The 20,409-nt window shown below is 45.0% G+C and overlaps 1 protein-coding gene across 10 annotated transcripts in view; it reads right to left on the reverse strand.

Moving 5' to 3' along the window:
* The window catches only part of huwe1 (HECT, UBA and WWE domain containing E3 ubiquitin protein ligase 1), a 279,725-nt gene that overhangs the window by 158,748 nt on the left and 100,568 nt on the right, over nucleotides 1–20,409 (reverse strand). For all 10 annotated transcript variants that reach the window (XM_072246462.1, XM_072246465.1, XM_072246460.1 and 7 more), the window contains 6 exons: nucleotides 18,983–19,074; nucleotides 15,302–15,522; nucleotides 4,899–4,956; nucleotides 2,489–2,665; nucleotides 806–1,051; nucleotides 209–342 (listed from right to left, as the gene is read on the reverse strand). In XM_072246462.1, coding sequence (XP_072102563.1) covers nucleotides 209–342; nucleotides 806–1,051; nucleotides 2,489–2,665; nucleotides 4,899–4,956; nucleotides 15,302–15,522; nucleotides 18,983–19,074 — 928 coding nt within the window. The remainder of the gene's footprint in view (nucleotides 1–208; nucleotides 343–805; nucleotides 1,052–2,488; nucleotides 2,666–4,898; nucleotides 4,957–15,301; nucleotides 15,523–18,982; nucleotides 19,075–20,409) is intronic.

Consider the following 20,409-nt stretch of genomic DNA (forward strand, 5'->3'; position numbering starts at 1 on the left):
CATATTCCAAAGATGTATGGGTTAGTTGGCCACACAGGTGCAATTAGGCAGCACGGGCTCGTTGGGGGGAAGACCTCGTCACTATGCTGTATTTCTAAATAAATAAAAAGGAACTTTAAAGTGGCACGGAGATCATGCTGGTCTAGGTCATACTGCAAGACGTCACCTTGCTGCTGATGCCACGTATCTGCCCTGCGGCAGCACTCACCTGTTGGGGGTGCAGAGGGACAGAAGCACGGTGCTTTCCCACACCAGCGAGCAGTAAAGTTGGCTGAGTTTGTTCAGGACGTTCAGACCCAACTGCGAGCCCCACTGGTTCACAGATATTGAACGAATTTCACTCTGGAAGAACAGTGAAAGACAAACGGTCAAGACATCAAATCCACTCTGTTTCTCGGCAGGTTACTGCAGCAGAAAGGGGAAGAGCTTGGGGGCATTTCACAAGAACGTGTGGAGGATTAAAGAGGGAGCTCTTATCGACTTAGTGGGTTGATCAGCCTTTTTCCAAAGTGGACAACACCACGGGGATGACAACGCGATCAGTTCTCACGTCTTGGTAGCTCCACACTGTTATCTTCAGCTCAGGGATGTAATTAACCCAAGTTTAACATATCAAAGTAAAAACCAGTGCAGCTGGAGACCAGAAGTTACCACAGAAAATTATGCAAAGTTAAAGGACAGGAGATAAAAGAACAGAGGGAAAGATGAGTGACAGTTGAAAGGAAAGAAAAGTCTGGATGGGAAGAGAGAGATTGAGGGACAGAAAGAAAGGCATCAAAAGCATGCCAGGATTCTGGAAGCTCACCTGTCCCACCCGGCAGGTGTGCACGAACATCATGATGTAGGCATGGGCAGCGGTGAGGGAATGCAGCAGAGGCGTAGCCTGAGCAGAGAGGGTTGCGTCGGCCACGTTGCCTGCATTTGCTAGCTCCCGCAGCAGCACGGAGCCACCCGGGGTGTCGATGGGACGATGCAGGGGCTCCAACGATGACAGGATGGTGTCTAGCTGGATGAGGCCTTCCTGCAGCACCTTCAGCTCATGTGACAGTGTCTGCAAGAATGGGGTGGGAGACACAAATAAGACAAGTTCGAATTGTTTAAGCAACCCAATTCAACCAAAACTGGAGCAAGAAGCAATCCGTTGGAGGAACTCAGTGGGCCAAGCAGCATCTGAGGGGGAGGAACGGTGGACAATTTAGGTTGAAACTAATACAGAGTTCAGAGATGAAACGGCAACAAATCCTTTCCTCCCACAGATACCGCTCAACCTGCTGAGTTCCTCCAGCAGACTGCAGTTACACATCTCCTGCACTCTGCAATCACAATCGTGACAGAGACTGGCAAAGTCTTGCACGCAGTTCCTCTTAAAATAGTCTCCTATAATCATTATAATTTACCAGGACTCTTAACTTGATCTCTAAGTATACCGTTACTGTATGCTCTCTTCTCGCTACCTCCATCAGGCAGGAGATACAGAAGCCTTAGGGTCCACACCACCAGGGTCCCTACCCTTCAACCATTCAGTTCTTGAACCTCCAGCACACCCTACTGGTTGCCTCAGTACAGCAACACTGACGACTTGAGGTTTTTTTGTTAGAAACATACTCTTCAGCCCATCAAGCCCATGCTGAACCATTTAAACTGCCTAGTCCCATTGAGCTGCATCCACACCATAGCCCTCCATACCCCTATACAATCTTACCCATAAATGTTGAAATCGAAAAAACATCCACTACTTGTGCTGACAGCTCATCCCATACTCTTACCACACTGAGGGAAAAAACTCCCACTCATGTTTCCCTTAAACATTTCACTTTTCACCCTTAACCCATGACCACTAGTTTGTCTCACCCAGCATCAGTGGAAAAAGCTGGCTTGCATTTACACTATCTATAGCTTCATAATTTTGTATACCTCTATCAAATCTTAATCTTCTATGTCTTAGGGAGTAAAGTCCTAACCTATTCAATCTTCTCTTATAACTCAGGTCCTCTGGTCCTAGTAACATCCTTGTAAACTTTCCACGTACTCTTTCAACCTTATTTACATTTTTCCTATAGGTAGCTAACTAAACCTGCAGACAATATGTCAATTTAGGCCTCACCAACTTCTTATACAACTTAAACACAGCATCCTATTTCCTGTACTCAATACTTCGATCTATGAAGAGCAATTGCCAAAATCTTTCTTAACAACTCTATCTACCTGTGATGCCACCTTCAATGAATTATGGACCTGTATTTCCAGATCCCTTTGTTCTACCGCACTCCAAGATTCCCTGTGTATGCCCTGTGTAGGACCCTGGTTGGTCCTACCACCTATCTGCAATAAATTCCATCTGCCATTTTCCCAGCTGGTCCAGATCCCTCTGCAAGCTTTGACAGTCTTCCTCGCTGTCCAATCTTGGATTTTGGTTGGAAGGAATCCCATGTAGTTTAAAGTTTCACCTAGCCGACTGCAACAACAATGCACACCTCAATTCACCTACCAGAATAGACTTGCAAACGCCAGCCACGGCCTGACAGGCAGCAGAAGTGGGGAAGTCAATGGGGAGGTTTGGGAGCCCCAAGATGCAGACCAGAGGCTGTAGCCCCTTCTGGGTCACAAACTCCTGGCAATGATCGTCCGTTGTGTTGTTGCTCAGGATAGATTCGACAAACTTCATCTATTTTCCCCCACACAAAAAAAAACACAAAGAACAGCAGTTAAAGGACGTTGCATTCATTGCTGAAGGTAGGGGGGAAGAAACAAAGGAAGAATAGCCTTAAAACATTAATACTGTCAGGTTTGGTGCAGCATCCTCTCAGCAAACTGTGGGGCCATCAGAAAAAGTCATTGGTTGCAGTCTACACTCACTGCAGAACTTGTATGTATCCAGGACAAAGAAGTGGGCAAGAAATATCACTGAGGACACTACCCACCCAGCAAACTGCCTTTTCCAAAAGTTACCTTCTGGAAAGTGCCACATGGTATTAAAACAAAACACACACACACCATCTTAAAAGTTTATTCTCCCAGGCAGTTAATCCGTTCAACCATTATAATTAGCCCCACCCCATCCTTTTATCTATTAACCCCATCACTGCACTGTAAACACTTTACACCACTGTTTATAATGTATTTATAATGTAAGCAACATGCTGGTTTTCACGTATTTATGAACATTTTATTCCATATCCACACCTCTAAATTTATTTTTTTATCCAATTATTTATTGAAAGGCCTAGAAAGAGTGGACGTGAAGAGGATGTTTCCTATAGTAGGGGAGTTTAGTATAGAAGGCCTCAGAATAGAAGGATGTCGCTTTAGAACAGACATGGAGGAATTTCTTTAACCAGCAGATGGTGAATCTGTGCAATTCATTGCAAAAGACAGCTCTGGAGGCCAAGTCATTGGGTATATTTAAATCGGAGATTGATAGGTTCTTGATTCGTAAAGGTGTCAAAGGTTATAGGTAAAAGGCAGAAGAATGGCAACGAGGCATAATAAATCAGCCATAATAGAATGGTGGACCAGGTTTGAAGGGCCAAGTGGCCCATCTCTCCTCCCATGTCTTATGGTCTTATTGTCTTATTAATGTTGAATGCTGCTGACTTTTTTTGTTATATGTCGTGCCAACACAGCAAAGTAAATTCATAATATATGTAAATGTACTTGGTTAATAAAGTTGACCATTGATTCTGTGTGGAGTGTCAACTGAAGATGGTTACCAGGATAACTGCCTGCTGTTTAACCAAGTCCCAGGTCCAATGAATTACAGACAGCTCTCAGGAGAATATCTGTGGCCAAAGTGGTGTACAATGGTGGAACAAACATGCTGCTGCCTCATGAGAAGACTTCTTGTTATTGAGCAATGCGAGGGGGTGAACATACAACAGTACAGTGCAGGAACAGGCCCTTCAGCCCATCATTTTGTGACAATCAAGTGCTCAACTAAACTAATCCCCTCAATAGTTGCCGCCAGACTTGCTGAGCTTCTCCAGGTGTCTGTGTGTGTGTTAAAACCACACGGTCTCCACAAACATTTGATGTGCCAAAGAGCCCCTTGATCAGCAATATTATATCCGCTTCTACCATCAGTCCAGGCAGCGTATTCCAGACACACACCCCACCCTATTGAGAAAGAACTTGCCCTGCATATTGCCTTTGAACTTAACCCCTCTCCCACACCCTTTAGTAACAAGAGATGTCGATAGTGGTTGATACTAATAGGATCACAACACAGAGCTGCACTAACTCAACCTGTGGGTGCCCCAGTGTCAAACTTCTCTGACTTCTATTGAAGCACAGAATGTTGAAGGACCTCAGCCGGTCAAGTGGAACACATGGAGGGGAATAACAGCTAATGCTTCAAGATGAGATACTTATCAGGACTTTGTCATCAGGTCTCATTTACCTCAGCCCAAAATATTGACTCTTCCTCCCTTTCTATAGATAGTGCTTGACTTGCTAAGATTCTCCAGCATTTTGTGTTTGTTACTTGGGACTTCCAGCATCTGCAGGATCTCGTCATTATGTTGGTGCTAACGACTCGGTGACATGGCATCTCCCACTGAACCTGATGTCCTCTGGGAACCAAAACACCGGAGAAACACAGCAGGTCAGACTCCATCTAAGGAGGGCAATTTTCAGTCATTTCAGCAGGTGAAAGGGACGCTGCTGTCTTCAGGTGAACAGGACCTGATGAAGGGTCTCAGTCCAAAACTTCAACAGTTTATTTCCTTCCATAGATGTCTAACTTTTTGAATTCCTCCAGCATTTTGTGTTACTCAGGATTTCCAGCATCTGTAGGATTTCTTGTTTACAATTGAAACAGATCTGCACAGCCTCCTTTCACTACATAAAGGAACGCAGGTCGATTTAACCCTGCCATTCACTAGTACGAACATATCACTTACCACATTCAGAATGTAGTCCATGAGTGGGATGGGTATCCTCTCCTCTGTCCCGACCACCCTGGAAATTGCAAAAGAAAGTCTATGTTGGAAATAGAGTGTGATTTAAAAAAAATAAAAGCATACCAAGGTGCTGTAATACCTTGGGGAGTGGCTGTAGAAAGACAAGAATCTTGTTGGTGAGGTAGGCTGGCTAATGGCCATTCACACAGGTTTCTTTTCTGAAGCTACACCCATAAACCCATCTCTCACACACACAATCACTGTGCAATGATGTGAAAACAGCTGCCCCTTCAACAGTATTCTCTACTGAAGGGCTCATTTCCCTTCAAATAATTGATCTGTGTCCTTTTTCAAAGTTACCACCAATTCTGGCTCCACAACTTGTCCCATCAGTATTGTAGCAGTTAGCATAATGCTATTACAGCACCAGTGACGTGGGTTCAATTCCACTGCTGTCTGTAAAAAATCTGTACCACCTCGTCACCCAAGAGGTTTGCTCTGGCTTCCTCCAACATTTCAGACAAGTGGTGGGTGATCGTATGAGTGCATGTCACAAGTCCTGGCTATCTGATCACTGAGATCATGAAGACAATCTCTGATGGTATTGATAATGGTTGGGGTCACCCGTCTTGTAAAGACACTGCCCAGAAGGCAATGGCAAACCAATCTTGCAGAAAAATTTGCCAAGAATAATCATGATCGTCTACATCACAGAAACAGTATTAAAGCAGCATATAAAATCAAATGGGGCATAGATATAGTGGATGGTCGGTCTCCTCCAGGATAGGGGAAGCTGAAACTAGAGGGCAGAGCTTTAATAAAGGGAGGTGTTCGGGTTTTAAGGGAACCTTGGAGGGGGGCAACTTTTTCCCAACATAATGTTTAGTGAGAATATAGGACAAGCTGCCTGGAGAAAGTGGTGGAGGTGGGTAGAATGATAATGATTATAAGGACATTGGAAAGGGACATGGATGGCAAAGTTTTAGAACAGGGATTCCCATCCTCTTTTTATGCCATGAACACCTATCATTAACCAAGGGGTCACTGGTGCTATAACCCCAGGTTGGGAACCCCTGAGTTACAGGGACATAGGTGAAACACAGGCAAAAGGGGCTGGCACAGATAGAAATGGTCAACATGGGTGAGTTGGGCCAAATGGCCTGGTTCTATGCAGTGTAATTCTGTTCCAGTTCCACATACCTCAACTAAAGGAGAGTTCATGCTAGTTTCTCCACACGTTTACCATGCTTGGATCAAAGCAACAACTCTAACTTTGCAAGCTAATGTTGAACAGGTAAGCAATAGGGGACAGGCTGCAACCAGTCACCACAGCCAGAGGTATACTGCAGATGCTGACAGCCAACAGCCTGCACTGCTAAATATTATTTATTATTTATTGAAATACAGCACGGAATAGGCTCTTCTGGCCCTTCAAGTGGTGCCACACAGCAATCCTCTGATTTACCTCTAGCCTAATCACTGGTTAATTTACAATAACCCTTTACAGGCAGCTTCGCCCAGGTCGCCTGTACTGTAAAGCATAGTACTAACCAGTATAACCAGACGAACACTAAGCACAGGAGCCCTTTAGCGACCTCTGGATCAGAATCAGGTTTAATATCACTATGTAGTGGAATATGTTTTTCAGCAACATTACAGTGCAGTACATTAACAAAATTAAAATAAATTACAATAATACAATATATGCAAATTAAATAAGTCATGCAAAAAGACAGCAAAAATAGTGAGGTAATGATCATGGTCCATTCATAAATCTGATGGAGGAAGGGAAGATGATGTTCCTAGAATGTTGAGAAGGTGTCTTCTAACTCCTCCTTGATGGCTGATGGGAAACACCATGCATGCTGCTCTAAATCTTCTCCATGAAGATTCCACAAGCAGGGCTGGGTCACCCCTAGCTGACTCCAGGGTGGGTTGGCCTGGGGTTCAGTCCACCTACAGGAGCTTGCAGGAGGTGGGAGCGGTGAGACGCAGAAAAGGCCGAACCTCATTTTCAGTGTTAAAATACCCCTCCCCTGAGGACTGCTGGCCAAAGTAAAGCAATGCACAAGATTAACAACCAGCAAACAATATTATTTTTCTTTAAAAATGGCATGCTTTTACCTTACTCTTTTTTATATGAAGTGTACTCTGCTGTCCTGGAAACTAATCAAAGGTTGAAGGTCGACCGATAATAAGAGAAAAGGAATGCACTCACGAGCCGGGAGACACAGAGAAGCTTTAAACAAAATGGCGACCAATGCAAACAACAACAATGACCGATCTGTCAGTGAAGAGCTGATTGAAAGGGTTTCATTGGATATCACAGTATTTCGTTGGGGGCAGGGTGTGGGGGCGGGGAATCGCCATCTTGAGAGACCCTCAAACTCCTTCCTTTGCACAAATTCACACAGCAAAGCTTCACGTTCGGAGGGGAGGTGCAAAAGGAGCTGGTGCGATTGCTGCAATCTCTACTGCAATGCGGTCCGCCACTCCTCTGAAGGCTTGGAACTCATGCGCAAGAGAAAAAGAGGTTCGCCATTCCTGAATATTCCCTTGCCTTCAAAACGCTCCCAGAGTTTAATGGAGCAATGAGCTGACAGGTGCGGGTGGCCGGATGTCCGAAGGCCAGGCCCCGGCCTGTCCCCCCACCATCTCTCTCCCCGCTCGCTGGGATCTGGGTGCAGCAGAAGAGGCAAAGCCACAAAGCCAGATGGGGAGAGGGCCAAGGCCTCCATGCCAAGCAGCATGCATCGCTCATGGAAGAATAATTCTGTGGGTTGAAGAGAGAGAGAGAGAGAGAGAGAGAGAGAGAGAGAGAAAATCGGCACTGGGTGACAGGAAGGCGGTGCTACAGCAAAGCCAAAATCAAGGAGGTTACTTTCTGACACGGCAAAGCCGGGGGTGTGGGGGGAGAGAGATTGGCTGAAGGCGCAGCCGTCCAACAAAACACCCACAACAAGTCTCTACTACGCCGGCGTGAATGACATCACTGCCTTTGATCTCAGCCCAAGAAAAGTACGAGGCAGCCGCTCCAGGACACGATTTATTCAAAGCTCTTGTGTTTGGGACTTTGCCGGCTGGTGGAGGCTTAACTATTTGTGATCAGTGGTGCTGAGGTAATCTCTCGCTTTCGGCTATTGCACGCGCCCATAGGCAGGGAGGAGTTAGAGAGAAGAAACACCCTGTGCAAGTGGAAAGGAGTGGTTTGTCAGGGCTCAAGCTGTGGGGAGAAGAGGCACTGGGCAAGAGCAGCAACGAAGTAGTGCCCAGAACAATTGGATCAAACATAAGGTTGAGGGTAGAGAATCAGCTTGGGTGAGAGCTTTTGAGAAAGCACAAAGGAACAGGGAGTCATTCCCAGAGCACAAACCTGAGACAGTGAGATAGGGAAAGCTGCCAGCAATGATTGGGTGGGAAACAGAAGAACATGAACCAGAACATGAGTCTCTCCAGTTGGACGATGATGTACACATTATTATTTTTTTTGATTGGCCAATATCCTAATTTCAAAGCATCCTTCTTGCAGGGCAGAGGACACACCTAAGAAGCTGGACAAGAAGTCCATCAATGCTAGCACCAGGTCGTTTGGGCAATTCTCTGCCTACTGAACTTGAAAATCCACTGATGCCAACTGCCAACACACCAATCTCCGGCAGAGGGCACAGAACAAAAGCTAGCCAGTTTCAAAGGCGAAAGCCACAGGGAACTATGTGACGATAGTCCACAGATGCAAGTCATGCAGAAAAGCAAAAGCCAAAGTATAAGACGTTAGAGTCAAAAGTGCCAGTGGAACATGAGAACCCAGTCAATCCCATTCTTAGCAAGACCTCCAGAAACAGCAAAATGCAATTACTAAGACCACAGTGGAAACAATGCTTCTTCAAACACCCCGCCATACCACCCCCGATCTGTCAATTCACTCAGATGAGTGGACTGTCTGCTCTTGGTGGCATCCCTTCCACAGGTTACCCTGCACAGGTGTGACCACATCATACACTGATGAACGAGAACATGGCCACCAGAACCATGACCACAAGACCACTCCTCTGCACCGCTCTGACCATGTCACACATTTTTGGGGTCCTTAACCCAAGATCCACGAGAACATGAGAGTAGAAGTCGTCCATTTAGCCCAACAAGTCTGCTCCAGCGTCTTATCATGGTTGGTTAATAATCCAACTTACTGCAAAGTAAGCTCTTGTGCCCGATTAATCTCTGAAATGACACGGCATCTTTTAACATAATAAAATAGACAATTGGGTATTGTCTGTAGCTTTCTCTCCCCAAACACCATCTCTTCTCGACACCACCTTGAAGGAAGTAAATCTAAAAATTGCTTATGCTCCTGCCTTTCACTAGCAATCAACAGTGTGCTGAGTTCCACACCATAATGCAGAGCTTATTGCACTGGTATTCCTCCCTCAAGTGATGGAAACCAGGGGATTGGAGCCACGTGTTAATGGATTTCATGACATAAATGGGATCTGGATGCTGCCACTCTGGAGCACAAGGACATCAGCCCCAGAGACAAATGAGATACTCTCAGTAGCTAATGTACTAGGTTCGGGAGTGGAATCTGGTCTGGTCTCCTGCTACTGTAGCCTATCCACTTCAAGGATTGACATGTTGTGTATTCAGAGATCCTCTTCCACACACCATTGCTGTAACCTGTAGTTATTTAAGCTGTCACCTTCCTGTCAGGTTGGGCCAATCTAGCTATTTTCATGAACAAGATGCTTTCACAAACAGAACTGCTGCTCACTGGATGTTTTTGTGTTTCCTGCACCTTTCACTATAAAGTTTAGAGACTGTTGTGTGTGAAAATCCCAGGAGATCAGCAATTTCTGAGATACTCAAACCACCCTGTCTGGCACCAACAATCATTCCACAGTCAAAGGCACTTAGATCACATTTCTTTCCCATTCTGATGTTTGGTCTGAACAAATGAACCTCTTGACCAAGTCTGCATGCTTTTATGTACTGAGTTGCTGTCAAACGATTGGCTGATTAGATATTTGTATTAACGAGGAGTACAAGTGTAGCTAGAGTGGTCACTGAGTGCATAGTGTACTCCAGCAACTTGTTGCACATGGTGGTCCGTGCTCTTACAGTGACTGCACTGCAATGGGCATCCACCTGGCTCTGTGGCATGCTGAAGTCATGTCCAGTGCAGGTGGTCAGCAGGTGCCTCAATCCAAATCCCAGGATAAAGCTTTATCAACTTTAAAGACATCAGTGTAGTCGAAGGGGTTAACAACGACAGCTAGGAACAAGGGGAACTGTTTCCTTCTCTTTTTTTATTCCAAAGCAATACTGGCACGGGTTCAGAAAAGAACTTCAGCCAAAATTCAGCATAAGTGGCAAAGCCAACTTCATCGGGGGGGTTGGAAAAGGAAGAAGGGAGAGTAGTGGAGCAGGAAGTAATCAACAATGGACAGCTAAACAGACTAGAGGAATTATTTCACTCTGAGAATACTGAAGGTCTGAAACTCAGAAAATGAAGGCAAGAACTGCAAACTTTACAAATGCAATAAAATTAATCTCAAGGTAGTACATGGCAACATATACGCACTTGTGAATCCGTGAGTATATATACAGATCCACTTTCAAGGACTCTACAATTCATGTACTTAATATTTTTTAATATTTGTACAGTTTTCTTCTTTTGCACACTGGTTGTCAGTTACAGTTTCTGTAGTATTTCATGACTTCCATTGCATTTCTTTATTTTCCTGAAAAAGCCTGCAAGAAGATAAATGTCAAGGTTCTACATCGTGACATATATGCATGTTAAACTTGGATAATAAATTTACTTTGAAAGTTGAAATAATTCAACGTCTACAAACCAAGCATTGGGAAGTGGGATTAACCACAGTTTTTATTCCAACGGAAGAGGTACAAGCCAAATGGACTCTTGCTACACCCAACACTAATGCTATTCAGAAAGGGTTGCTCTCTAGAAGCTGAGTCAGCAAACAACACTGCAGAGCCACAAAGAGATCCCTTCCTCTGCTCAAAGCTAGAGCTTTCGCAACACCTCACAAGAAAAGGGAAAGCATTTGACTTTCTGACTTTCACGTGAAGTCCACTGAAAGGGCTGCACATTCACCTCAGTGCATTGATGTGATGAATGATCTGTATGGACAACTCTGCAGAACAAAGCTTTTCACTGTAACATGGGACACATGACAATAAACCCCAAAATGTCAGTTGTCCAATTCCCACAGATTGTGCCTGATCTGCATTTCATGTGACCTCCACAACAATAAATCGATTTAGTTCCAGGTTCTAGTTCTTTACTGATTACAACTCCCCCCCCATCTCCCCGCAGTGGAATCGACTGCAACAGCTACACCACTACGTGAGTGCAAAAAACCTGAGGAGTTTACCATATGGAAAGTGCAGATAATCGCATGGTGGGCAGGAGGAGGATGGTGGGGGCATAGAGGGATGAAAAGTTCAAAGTAAATTTATTATCAAAGTATAATAAATGTCACCATATACTTTTGACATTCATATTCTTGTGGGCATTCACAACAGAAATACAATCAATTAAAAAGACTGACAAAACTACTAATACACAAAAGACAAACTCTAAAAATACAAAAAATAATAATTAAGAACGCTGAGAACATGAGCTGTGAAGTTCTTGAAAGTGGATGCACAGGTTGTGGAATCAGTTCAAAGCTGAGGCAAATAAATAAAGTTATCCACGCTGGTTCAGGGGCCTGATGGCTGAAGATAATAACTGTTCCTGAACCTGATGGTATGGGGCCTGAGGCCCCTCTACCTGCTTCCCGATGCCAGCAGCAAGAATAGAGCATGGCCATGGTCCTTAATGATGGATACTGCTTTCTTGTGGCAGCACTTCTCGTAGATGTGCTCAATGATGGCAAGGGCTTTTACTTGCAATAGACTGGGCTGCATCTACTACTTTTTATGAGGCATTTCCAGTCTTGGGCGTTGGTGTTTCCATACCAGGGCATGATACAACCAGTTAGCAGAAAATATGAAAAGGTCAACCCCTTTTAACAGGTTATTCTGGAAACTACTGCTGCTGGAGGTAATTCTAACACAACAATTAAATTCTGATGCAACAGAGAGGCGGAGATAGGGTTGACAGCCTTAGTAAAGATGTCAAATACCACAGAGTACACCAGCTCTTACACCTGTAAGAGAAGGAAACTTAAAAGGTTAAGCGCAGGACAAGTTTTTCTTCACACAGAGGGATGGGTGCCTGGAACACATTGCTCGGGGTGAGAGCAGAAGTAGATACGATGATGACATTCAGAGGATTTTAAACAGAATCAGATTTATCATCACTGATGAAGACTGTGAAATTTGTTGTTTTATGGTGGCTATACAGTGCAAGTCATAAAAAATTACTTCCAATTGGATACTGCTTTCATGAGGATGTCCTCAATGGTGGACAGGCTTGTGCCATGATGAAGCTGGCTACGTCTGCAACTCGCTGGAGTGTTTTTTTCCCCTGAACCTGTGCATTGACGACTCCAGCCCCAAAAGTGATGCAATGTGCAAGGAATAGAGGGATTTGGAGGCAGGAGGAGAAGGTGGCAGCGCAACGCAGCGCGCGCAGCTCTCCGGTGAAATGATATCGTATCTGTTAAATAGGGGCAGTGGACAATTCTGATTTGATGAAGACAGACGTGAGAAGCAGAGGAACATCTGGAGAAATTTCTGAAATGCCTGGTTCGCTGCTGTTGTAACTGCGCAATCGAGAATCTCCGGAGGATAGGCCCCAAAATCCCCGGCTTTGCCTGCTGCTGGCGATTGAGGCAGAGGTCGAAGCATTCGGATAGAGATGGTGCTCGGTACTTGGTGTCGGAGGGCTGATCAGAGCTCAAAGTTTTCGGATGATTCAGAGTTGGACTGTGGTCAGGCATGGCAGGGAGAGTTTTCTTCCAGTCTTGGTCTGTCCTGTGTTTCTGTGATATCACACCGAAGGAATATTGTACCATTTCTTACTGCATGCATTACTAAATGACAATAATAGAGGACTGCAAGTCCTCATAATATAATAATAACATGTTGACCCTGGTCGTGCACCTGGCAGAAGGCTGTGACGTGCCATTAAAATTGGTAATTTGGTGCGTTAATGGCACAGGCACTGAGATACACTGAAACAAACCATGTCCAACAGAGCACTGAGGTAGTAACAGGGAAAAATCTTGAAACTAACAGAACATGCAGCTCTCAGCCACTGCTCAACACTGTATAGGCACTTGGCCAACATATTGTGTCAATCATTATCACTGTACCATAACAAGGGCAGAGTTGGTCATCTGGCCTTTTGAGCTTCCACCAGCATTCAAGATTATAGTAGGTTCCCCCCACGAGCACCATTTTCCACCATCGAGGACCCAAACCATCCAGCACATGGCCAATTCTCATTACTACCATCAGAGAGGAGGTACAGAAGCCTGAAGACCCACAATCAACTGTTTTAGAAATGGCTTCTTCCTGTCTGCAATCAGACTTCTGAACAGTCCATGGATATTACCTCACTCTTTGCCCTCTTTTGCACATTTTTTCTTTAATATATTTCTTACTGTAACTTATTGTCATCTATGCATTGCACAGTACTGCTGCCACAAGACAGCAAATTTCACAACATGTCAGAGAAAATAAACCCATTCTGATTCTGAGATGCTGCCAATCTGCTGAGGGTTTTAAGCATTTTCCTATCTTCTGCAACTGGCCAACTTTCAATGAATACTGAATAGAAACCTGATATGTAATTCACTGCCCGTCTGTGTAGTTGGCTCGCAAGCGGTGACATGAAGCAAAATTATGGATCCTGAACCCATGAGCAGTACTTCACTCTTTGCCGTACTGATTTTTTTTTATTTCTTACTGTGACTTGCAGCAAATTTTTATGTATTGCATTGTACTGCTGCTGCAAAACAACAAGTTTCATAGCATTTTCAGAATCCAGCCTGATTGATTTCCTTCCCTTTTTCAATAAACCAATAACCAAGCCTTCACAGTCATGTAAGGGAGAGAATATTTTAGTTCACTACCCTTTCAATCCGGTTTCCCCTCATTTCAAGACTACTGCCAATTCCAAGACTAATCCCTAGTGCTTCACCCAGGGATAACATCCTCCCTGGATCTGGCTCATTAACTTCAAGAAACTCATTCACAAACTCGAGGGATGATAAACGTAGACTGCTCAAGCTCTCATACTGTAATCCACCTCCCCAGAACTAATTAGCACTACTCTATCATCTAAGGAAACCAAACTATGCACAACACTCCAGCTATGGTCCCATCAGGGCCCGGCCAAATGCAGTAATACTTCCTCATTCCTTTGTCAAATCTTCTTGTAGTAAAGGTCAAAATGCTTTATCACTTTGAAATGTGTTGCTTGCGTCAACGACCACAGTCTGAGGATGTACTGGGAACAGCCCACAAGTGTAGTTACACTTCTGGCACCAACATAGCACGCCCACAACCTACTAACCCTAACCCGTATGTGTTTGTAATGTGGGAGGAAACCCTTGCGGTCATGGGGAGAAAGCACAAAGCCCTTACACACAACAGCAGGAACTGAAGCCTGATCACGGATCACTAGCTGCACCATAGTGCTGCCAAGTTTGGTGTGTTGCCCATTATTAGCCGGGGAAAATTGAGTTCAAGAGCCATAAGATAGTGTTTTAATGGTTAGACTACACTCAAAGTATTGTGTTCAGTTCTGGGTACCTCATTATCTCATTATAGGAAGGATGTGGAAGCTTTAGAGAAGGTGCAGAGAAGATGCTGGGAACATTTTATGAGGAAAGGAAGAAAGGTTGAGTGAGCTAGGGGTTTTCGCTTTGGAGCATTGATAGAGGTGTATAACATGATAAGAGGCACAGATAGAGTGGACAGTTGGCGATTTCTTCCCTAAATGAAAAATGTTTAATATGGGGGGAGCATTCTGAGGTGACTTGTGGAAAGTATAGCAGGGATGTCAGAGGTAGATTCTTTATACACAGAGTGCATGAAACATGTCCCCAAGAGTACTGGTAGATACATTTGGGACATGGGTGGAAGGGAAAAGTAGGTTAAGCATTGTAAATCAGCGAGCCTGTACCTTGCTGTAGTGACCCATGTTCTGTGTTTTAATACTCCCCTCACTGTGGATACAGCAGTAACACAAGTGAGAACTGAATGCTGGCTGGGCTTAGGGTTGCTCTGTTGGCTAAACAACCTGCACAATGCTTTAGTGTTTTATGTTTAACACCCCCCACCACCCCCCCCAGCTGCGGATACGGCTCTCTCCAGGGGAACTCACTGCTGGCTGGGCTCAGGGTCGCTCTGTTGGCTAATGCTTTAGTGTTTTATGCTTAACACACCCCACCCCCACCGCGGATACGGCTCTCTCCGGGGGAACTCACTGCTGGCTGGGCTCAGGGTCACTCTGTTGAGCCGCCATGCTGCTGCTGAAGCTCTGCATGGCCTGTACTTCCTCCTCCTCCTCGTCTTCACTGGAAGCCTCCTCAGCAGCGTGGTTGGACCTGGGGGGCGGAGCGCTCGCAGTCCCGTCTGCCTTCTGGATGGAGGGCTTCTGGCAGATGTACTTGGGGTCTCTTCCCAGGTTGCAGATTTCTTCCAGCAGCTGAAGAACAAGAACTGTTTTAGACTGAGAAAACACACAGTCCTTCGCACACACCATCCCAGCAGATTCTATTGCTCCTTAGAGGGAGGTAACATCCCATTCAGACCACATCCATAACAACATAAAACACAACAACAGAATTATGCCATTCTGCCCAGCAAGACTGCTGCACCATTCCATCATGGCTGATTTATTATCCCTCTCAACCTCATTCTGCCTTCTCCCCATAACCTTTGATGGCCTTAATAACTGTGAAGCTATCAACCTTCGCTTTTGATATGCCCAATGCCATCACCTCCAGAGTTCCCTGTGGCAATGAATTCCAGATTCACTACTGCCTGGCTAAAGAAATTTCTCCTCTCTGTTCCGAAGGAACCTTCCTTGTATACTAAAGCTGTGTCCTCTGATCCTATACTCCTCCACTATTGGAAACATCCTCACAACACCTACTCTGTCCAGATCTTTCAATGTTTGACAGGTTTCAATCAGATCCCCCCCAGAATGACATACTGTCCGACACTTGAAAACACAGCTGGAGAACACGATGGCAGTGGGCAGTGAGAGGAGACGTCGCCGAACTGGACCGAGTCACATGACCTCTCGCTGTGTCCTGGCTGTTCTGGGGTTTGCCAACAACCTGTCTTCAGTTTTTTGATTTCATGTGAAAATGAGTTGCCTCAGCTGAGCAGGCTTGGACTGGAAAACCTGAGTGATTCTCACCCTGACCAACATGTTGACTCAGCTCTCGAAGGACTAAGGGAGCCATTAACATCCTCTCCTCACTGTCCAGCAGAATCAACATCCTGGAATGCAGGAGAATGAGAGGAGATGAGATAGAGGTAAAAGATTATGGGAGTTACAAATATGGTAAACACAAGTAGGCCCTTTTTTCCCCCGAGGTTGGGTGACACTGAAACTAGAAGTCATAGGTTTAAGGTGAAAGATGGTAGATATTGGTTTGATTGCAACAATTGAGAGGTTTGGCGGGCTACGGTCCAGATGTTGATCAATGGGACTAGGCAGGGAGGATGAGCCGAAGGGCCTGTTTCTGTGCTAGTGCTCCATCCCTCGATGGTTCCAGGACCTGAGTTTTTGGGAAAGGATGAATAGGTTAGAACTTTATTCCCTGGAGGGTAGGAGAATGAAGGGAGATTTGACCGAAGTATACAAAATTTTGAGAGGTGTAGAGTAAATGCAATCAAGCTTTGGTGAGGCTAGATCAGAGGCGAGGTGTGAAAAGAGAAATATTTAAAGTGAATCTGAGGGGGAACTTCTTCACCCAGAGGGTGGTGAGAGTGTAGAACAAGCTGCCAGCCGAGGTGGTGATGCAGGTTTGATTTCAGCATTTAAGAGATGCCACGATAAGCAAATGGATATGAGGCACTAGATTCCAGGTGCGTTTTGATGGGACGAGGCAGAATGGTTTGGCATAGACCAGTTGGGCTGAAGAGACTGTTTCTGAGCTGGAGTGCCCTATCACAATGACTCACAATGGAGGGGGATTCCTTATTGCTGTGATAGAACACTGGGATTTCCTGTCCTAAGCCCCTGTAAAAAGGGGCATTCCACTGTAACCATAGACAACTGTGACACAGCGGGAGCACATACTTATTGCAACAGTAATAATTTGTCAAGATGCATCAGTCACCAAGTTTGAGACACACCCAGTAAAAATTCCAGGAGATGCACGTCGATGGGACACGGCAGAGTAACAGTTCAGCATGGACTCCCTGGACAGAAAGAACTGTTTCTGTGGTGTCGTGTTCTATAACCAAGCCACAGAAGAGTCTTCCAAAAATAAGGCTACACTTTATAATGGTAGGATTCTTTGCAGTGTGGAGGAATAGAGGGGCCTTGGGGGTCTTCTCAAACTTGACGTTCAAACTGACAGATGGTTCAGAGTGCATGTGTTGTGTCGTCCTTCACACCTCAGGCTGTGAGTTAGTATTGCACTCTATGAAACTTCAGCTGGACCGCACCTGGGGAGTATTGTGCTCAGTCCTGTTTACATTGCAATAGGACAGATGTGCAACCTATATAGATTGTGCAGAGAAGGTTTACCAAAACGTTGCCTGGATTAGAGAGCACGTCTGCTGAGGGAGAGCTCAGCAAATGAAGGAGGATGACATGCAACTTCATAGAGGTGTAAGATAAGAGTGCCCAGCCAGTGCCTTTTCCCAGGGCAGCAATGGCCAACACCAGAGGACATCGATTTAAGGTGAATTGAGGAAAGCTGAAGGGAGGTGTCAGAGGCAAGGTTTTTTTAAAATACAGAGTGTGGTGGATACCTGGAAAACGATGCTGGGGATAGTGGTAGAGGCTGATAGAATAGGGATATATCAGAAACACTTAGATAAAGAGGGTTATGGTTGTGTAGGAGGGAAGGGTTGGTTTGATTATAGAATAGGTTTATATAGATTGGATCAAAGGGCCTGTACCATGTTCTAAACCAGGTATAAAACAATTAGGACTTCTGAAAACTGGAACACTAAATTACAAATGCCTACCTTAGCGACACTGCTATGTACTGTCATTACCATGACCAGAGCTTTTAATACTCTTTACTTTTAGTTGTTCTTTATCAGTTTATAAGCATCTGATGCCATTCATTACATTACTGTGGAGGCTTGGTTACCTGTGAACAGCTGATGAAATCAACAAAAGATATCTGTTGAATTAGAATCTCTTTGTGATCAAGGCTTTATTTTATTTTCTTCTAGAACTGACAAAATCAATCCTACAACTGCTCTTTATTTCTGATTACTCTTTCCATACCAAATTACAGATTTCCATATAAGGCCATTGGCCCATCAAGCCTCTGCTGGCTCAAAGAGAAATCACGCTCCCCAATTTTGCCCGGATCCTATCTCTTCCATCCCCAGTCGATGTATCCATTAACACCTGTCAGATTCTACCCCTCACACACATTGGCCAGTTAACCTTCGCTGAATTAGGGGGTAGAATCGTTATAATGAAATGTTTCCTTACAGATTAACCTTCTATCCCTGCTTGTAATTTTTATATATATCACCTATATACAATGTACATGCAAATTGTTCAACAAATTTTCTAATTATTGGAGTGTTGCTGACTATTTTCTAGAAGCTTATCAGTATTTCTGCATGTGCACGCCACTTGACTCTGGCTACTTTATAGGTTAATTGTTATCACTAGAATTTTACCTCCAGTCTGACTATGAGACAACTCTAACTTATTCTCCCCTATCTTTTCCTGATTTATTCTTCATTCCTGTAACCTTTAAGTTTTATGCCTCTTTCATGACTTCCAAAGAACCTCAGGATCAATCTCACTAGATCCAACAGTTCCCAGCTGGCACATCTTTGGGGTGCAGGAGGAAGCCAGGGCACAGAACAACATACCCACTACATACAGATGGAACCGGAAATCGGGACTGAACAGCGGTCATGCCACTGTGACAGCCTGGACACAAAACACGCACCTTTATGATCGCTGTAGTGGCGTCAGTCTTCAGAGTTGGTTGGTGTCTCATCAGTTCATCCACGGCACTGCCAAGGTTGGATGCCGTATCACCTGTGCAAGGAGTTTCAACAGTACTTACTAAAGAAAGTGCTGAATGATATTACTGGCTAAGTTACTGAACTAGAAGTCAAGAAGGCGCTAAACGGCAACTCCTTTGCTTGCATCTTCGGAAACAGTTCTATCTTTAATATCTTTATTTTTCCCTTTCAGTGTTCTTTTGAAGACCCCGACCTGGAGTTGCACGCTGACTTCAGTTCTTTGCGGGAATGGGACCCGCTCTCGGGGTTTCAAGATTGGCCGTTGGTCGGCACGCCAACGGTTCAGCCTGAGAGTCCGGCTTAGATTTGGAAGCCTAAGATCTCAGTGCCCTGGAGATTGGCAGGTCAAAAGTCGGTGTCACGGCGGGGACCCGCGTTTCGTCATGGGAGTCGGAAAATCTACAGCTGTGTGCCCGAAGACCTGGGGTTTTGCGATCATCAGGCACAGAGCTCGAAAAGAGCGATGTAACAGACTTTTAACATTGTAAACCAGCAAGTTGCTTGTTATGTCTCCCCGCTCGCTGGTGAAAAACAGAGACACCCCTTCTCCCTTATTAGGGAGAGAGAGTGAGAACCTGTGGTATGTCGAATGCCGGGTGAAACACGAAGTCTTTGGGGTAACTGCAAGCCTGTGTTTTTGCTATTGCTTTGCTCACGCTTGTGTGCTCGGTGGCGGTGCCGATGCCTACTTTTTTTTGCCGGTGGGGGGAGCTGGGGAAAGCTTTGGAGTTTTTATGTTTAACTGTTGTTCCTTCTTTGGGGCACTCCTCTGTTTTTGTGGATGCTTCTGAAGAAAAATCATTTCAGGATGTATGTTGTATAATGACATCAAACCGGACCTTTGAACTACCTTTGCATCACCACCATGCTGTACACAAGGAACATGCCTCCATCCTTAGTTGGAAATATATTGCTGTTCCTTCAGTGTTCGAAGTCTTAGATCATTACAAGACCACAAGACAGAAGAACAGAATTAAGCCATTCGGTCCATTGGGTCTGCACAACCAGTCCCTTCATGGCTGATTTATTTTCCCTCTGAACTCCACTTTTCGGCCTTTGCTGTAACTTTTGATACCCTTGCTAATAATGGCTGAGCGGCAGGGTGGAGATACAGCTCTACCAAAGGAGGTGTAAGGCGCTCCTAACCTCCGGTAGCCTGCAAATCGCCCTTGGGCAAGGTGTAGCACATGCTCAGCCCCCGGTCAGCATCACGTGAAGTCGTGGGAGCAGATGGTGGATGGCGTATGAGTAGCTGCTGTACATCATAGCCCTGGTTATGTCAGACAGACAATCTCTGAAGAGTACTGATATTCAAGAACCTATCAAAACCCTTCATGATAGGCTGTCC

The sequence above is a fragment of the Mobula birostris genome, chromosome 29, assembly GCF_030028105.1.
Source record: "Mobula birostris isolate sMobBir1 chromosome 29, sMobBir1.hap1, whole genome shotgun sequence".
Classification (NCBI taxonomy): Eukaryota; Metazoa; Chordata; class Chondrichthyes; order Myliobatiformes; family Myliobatidae; genus Mobula; species Mobula birostris.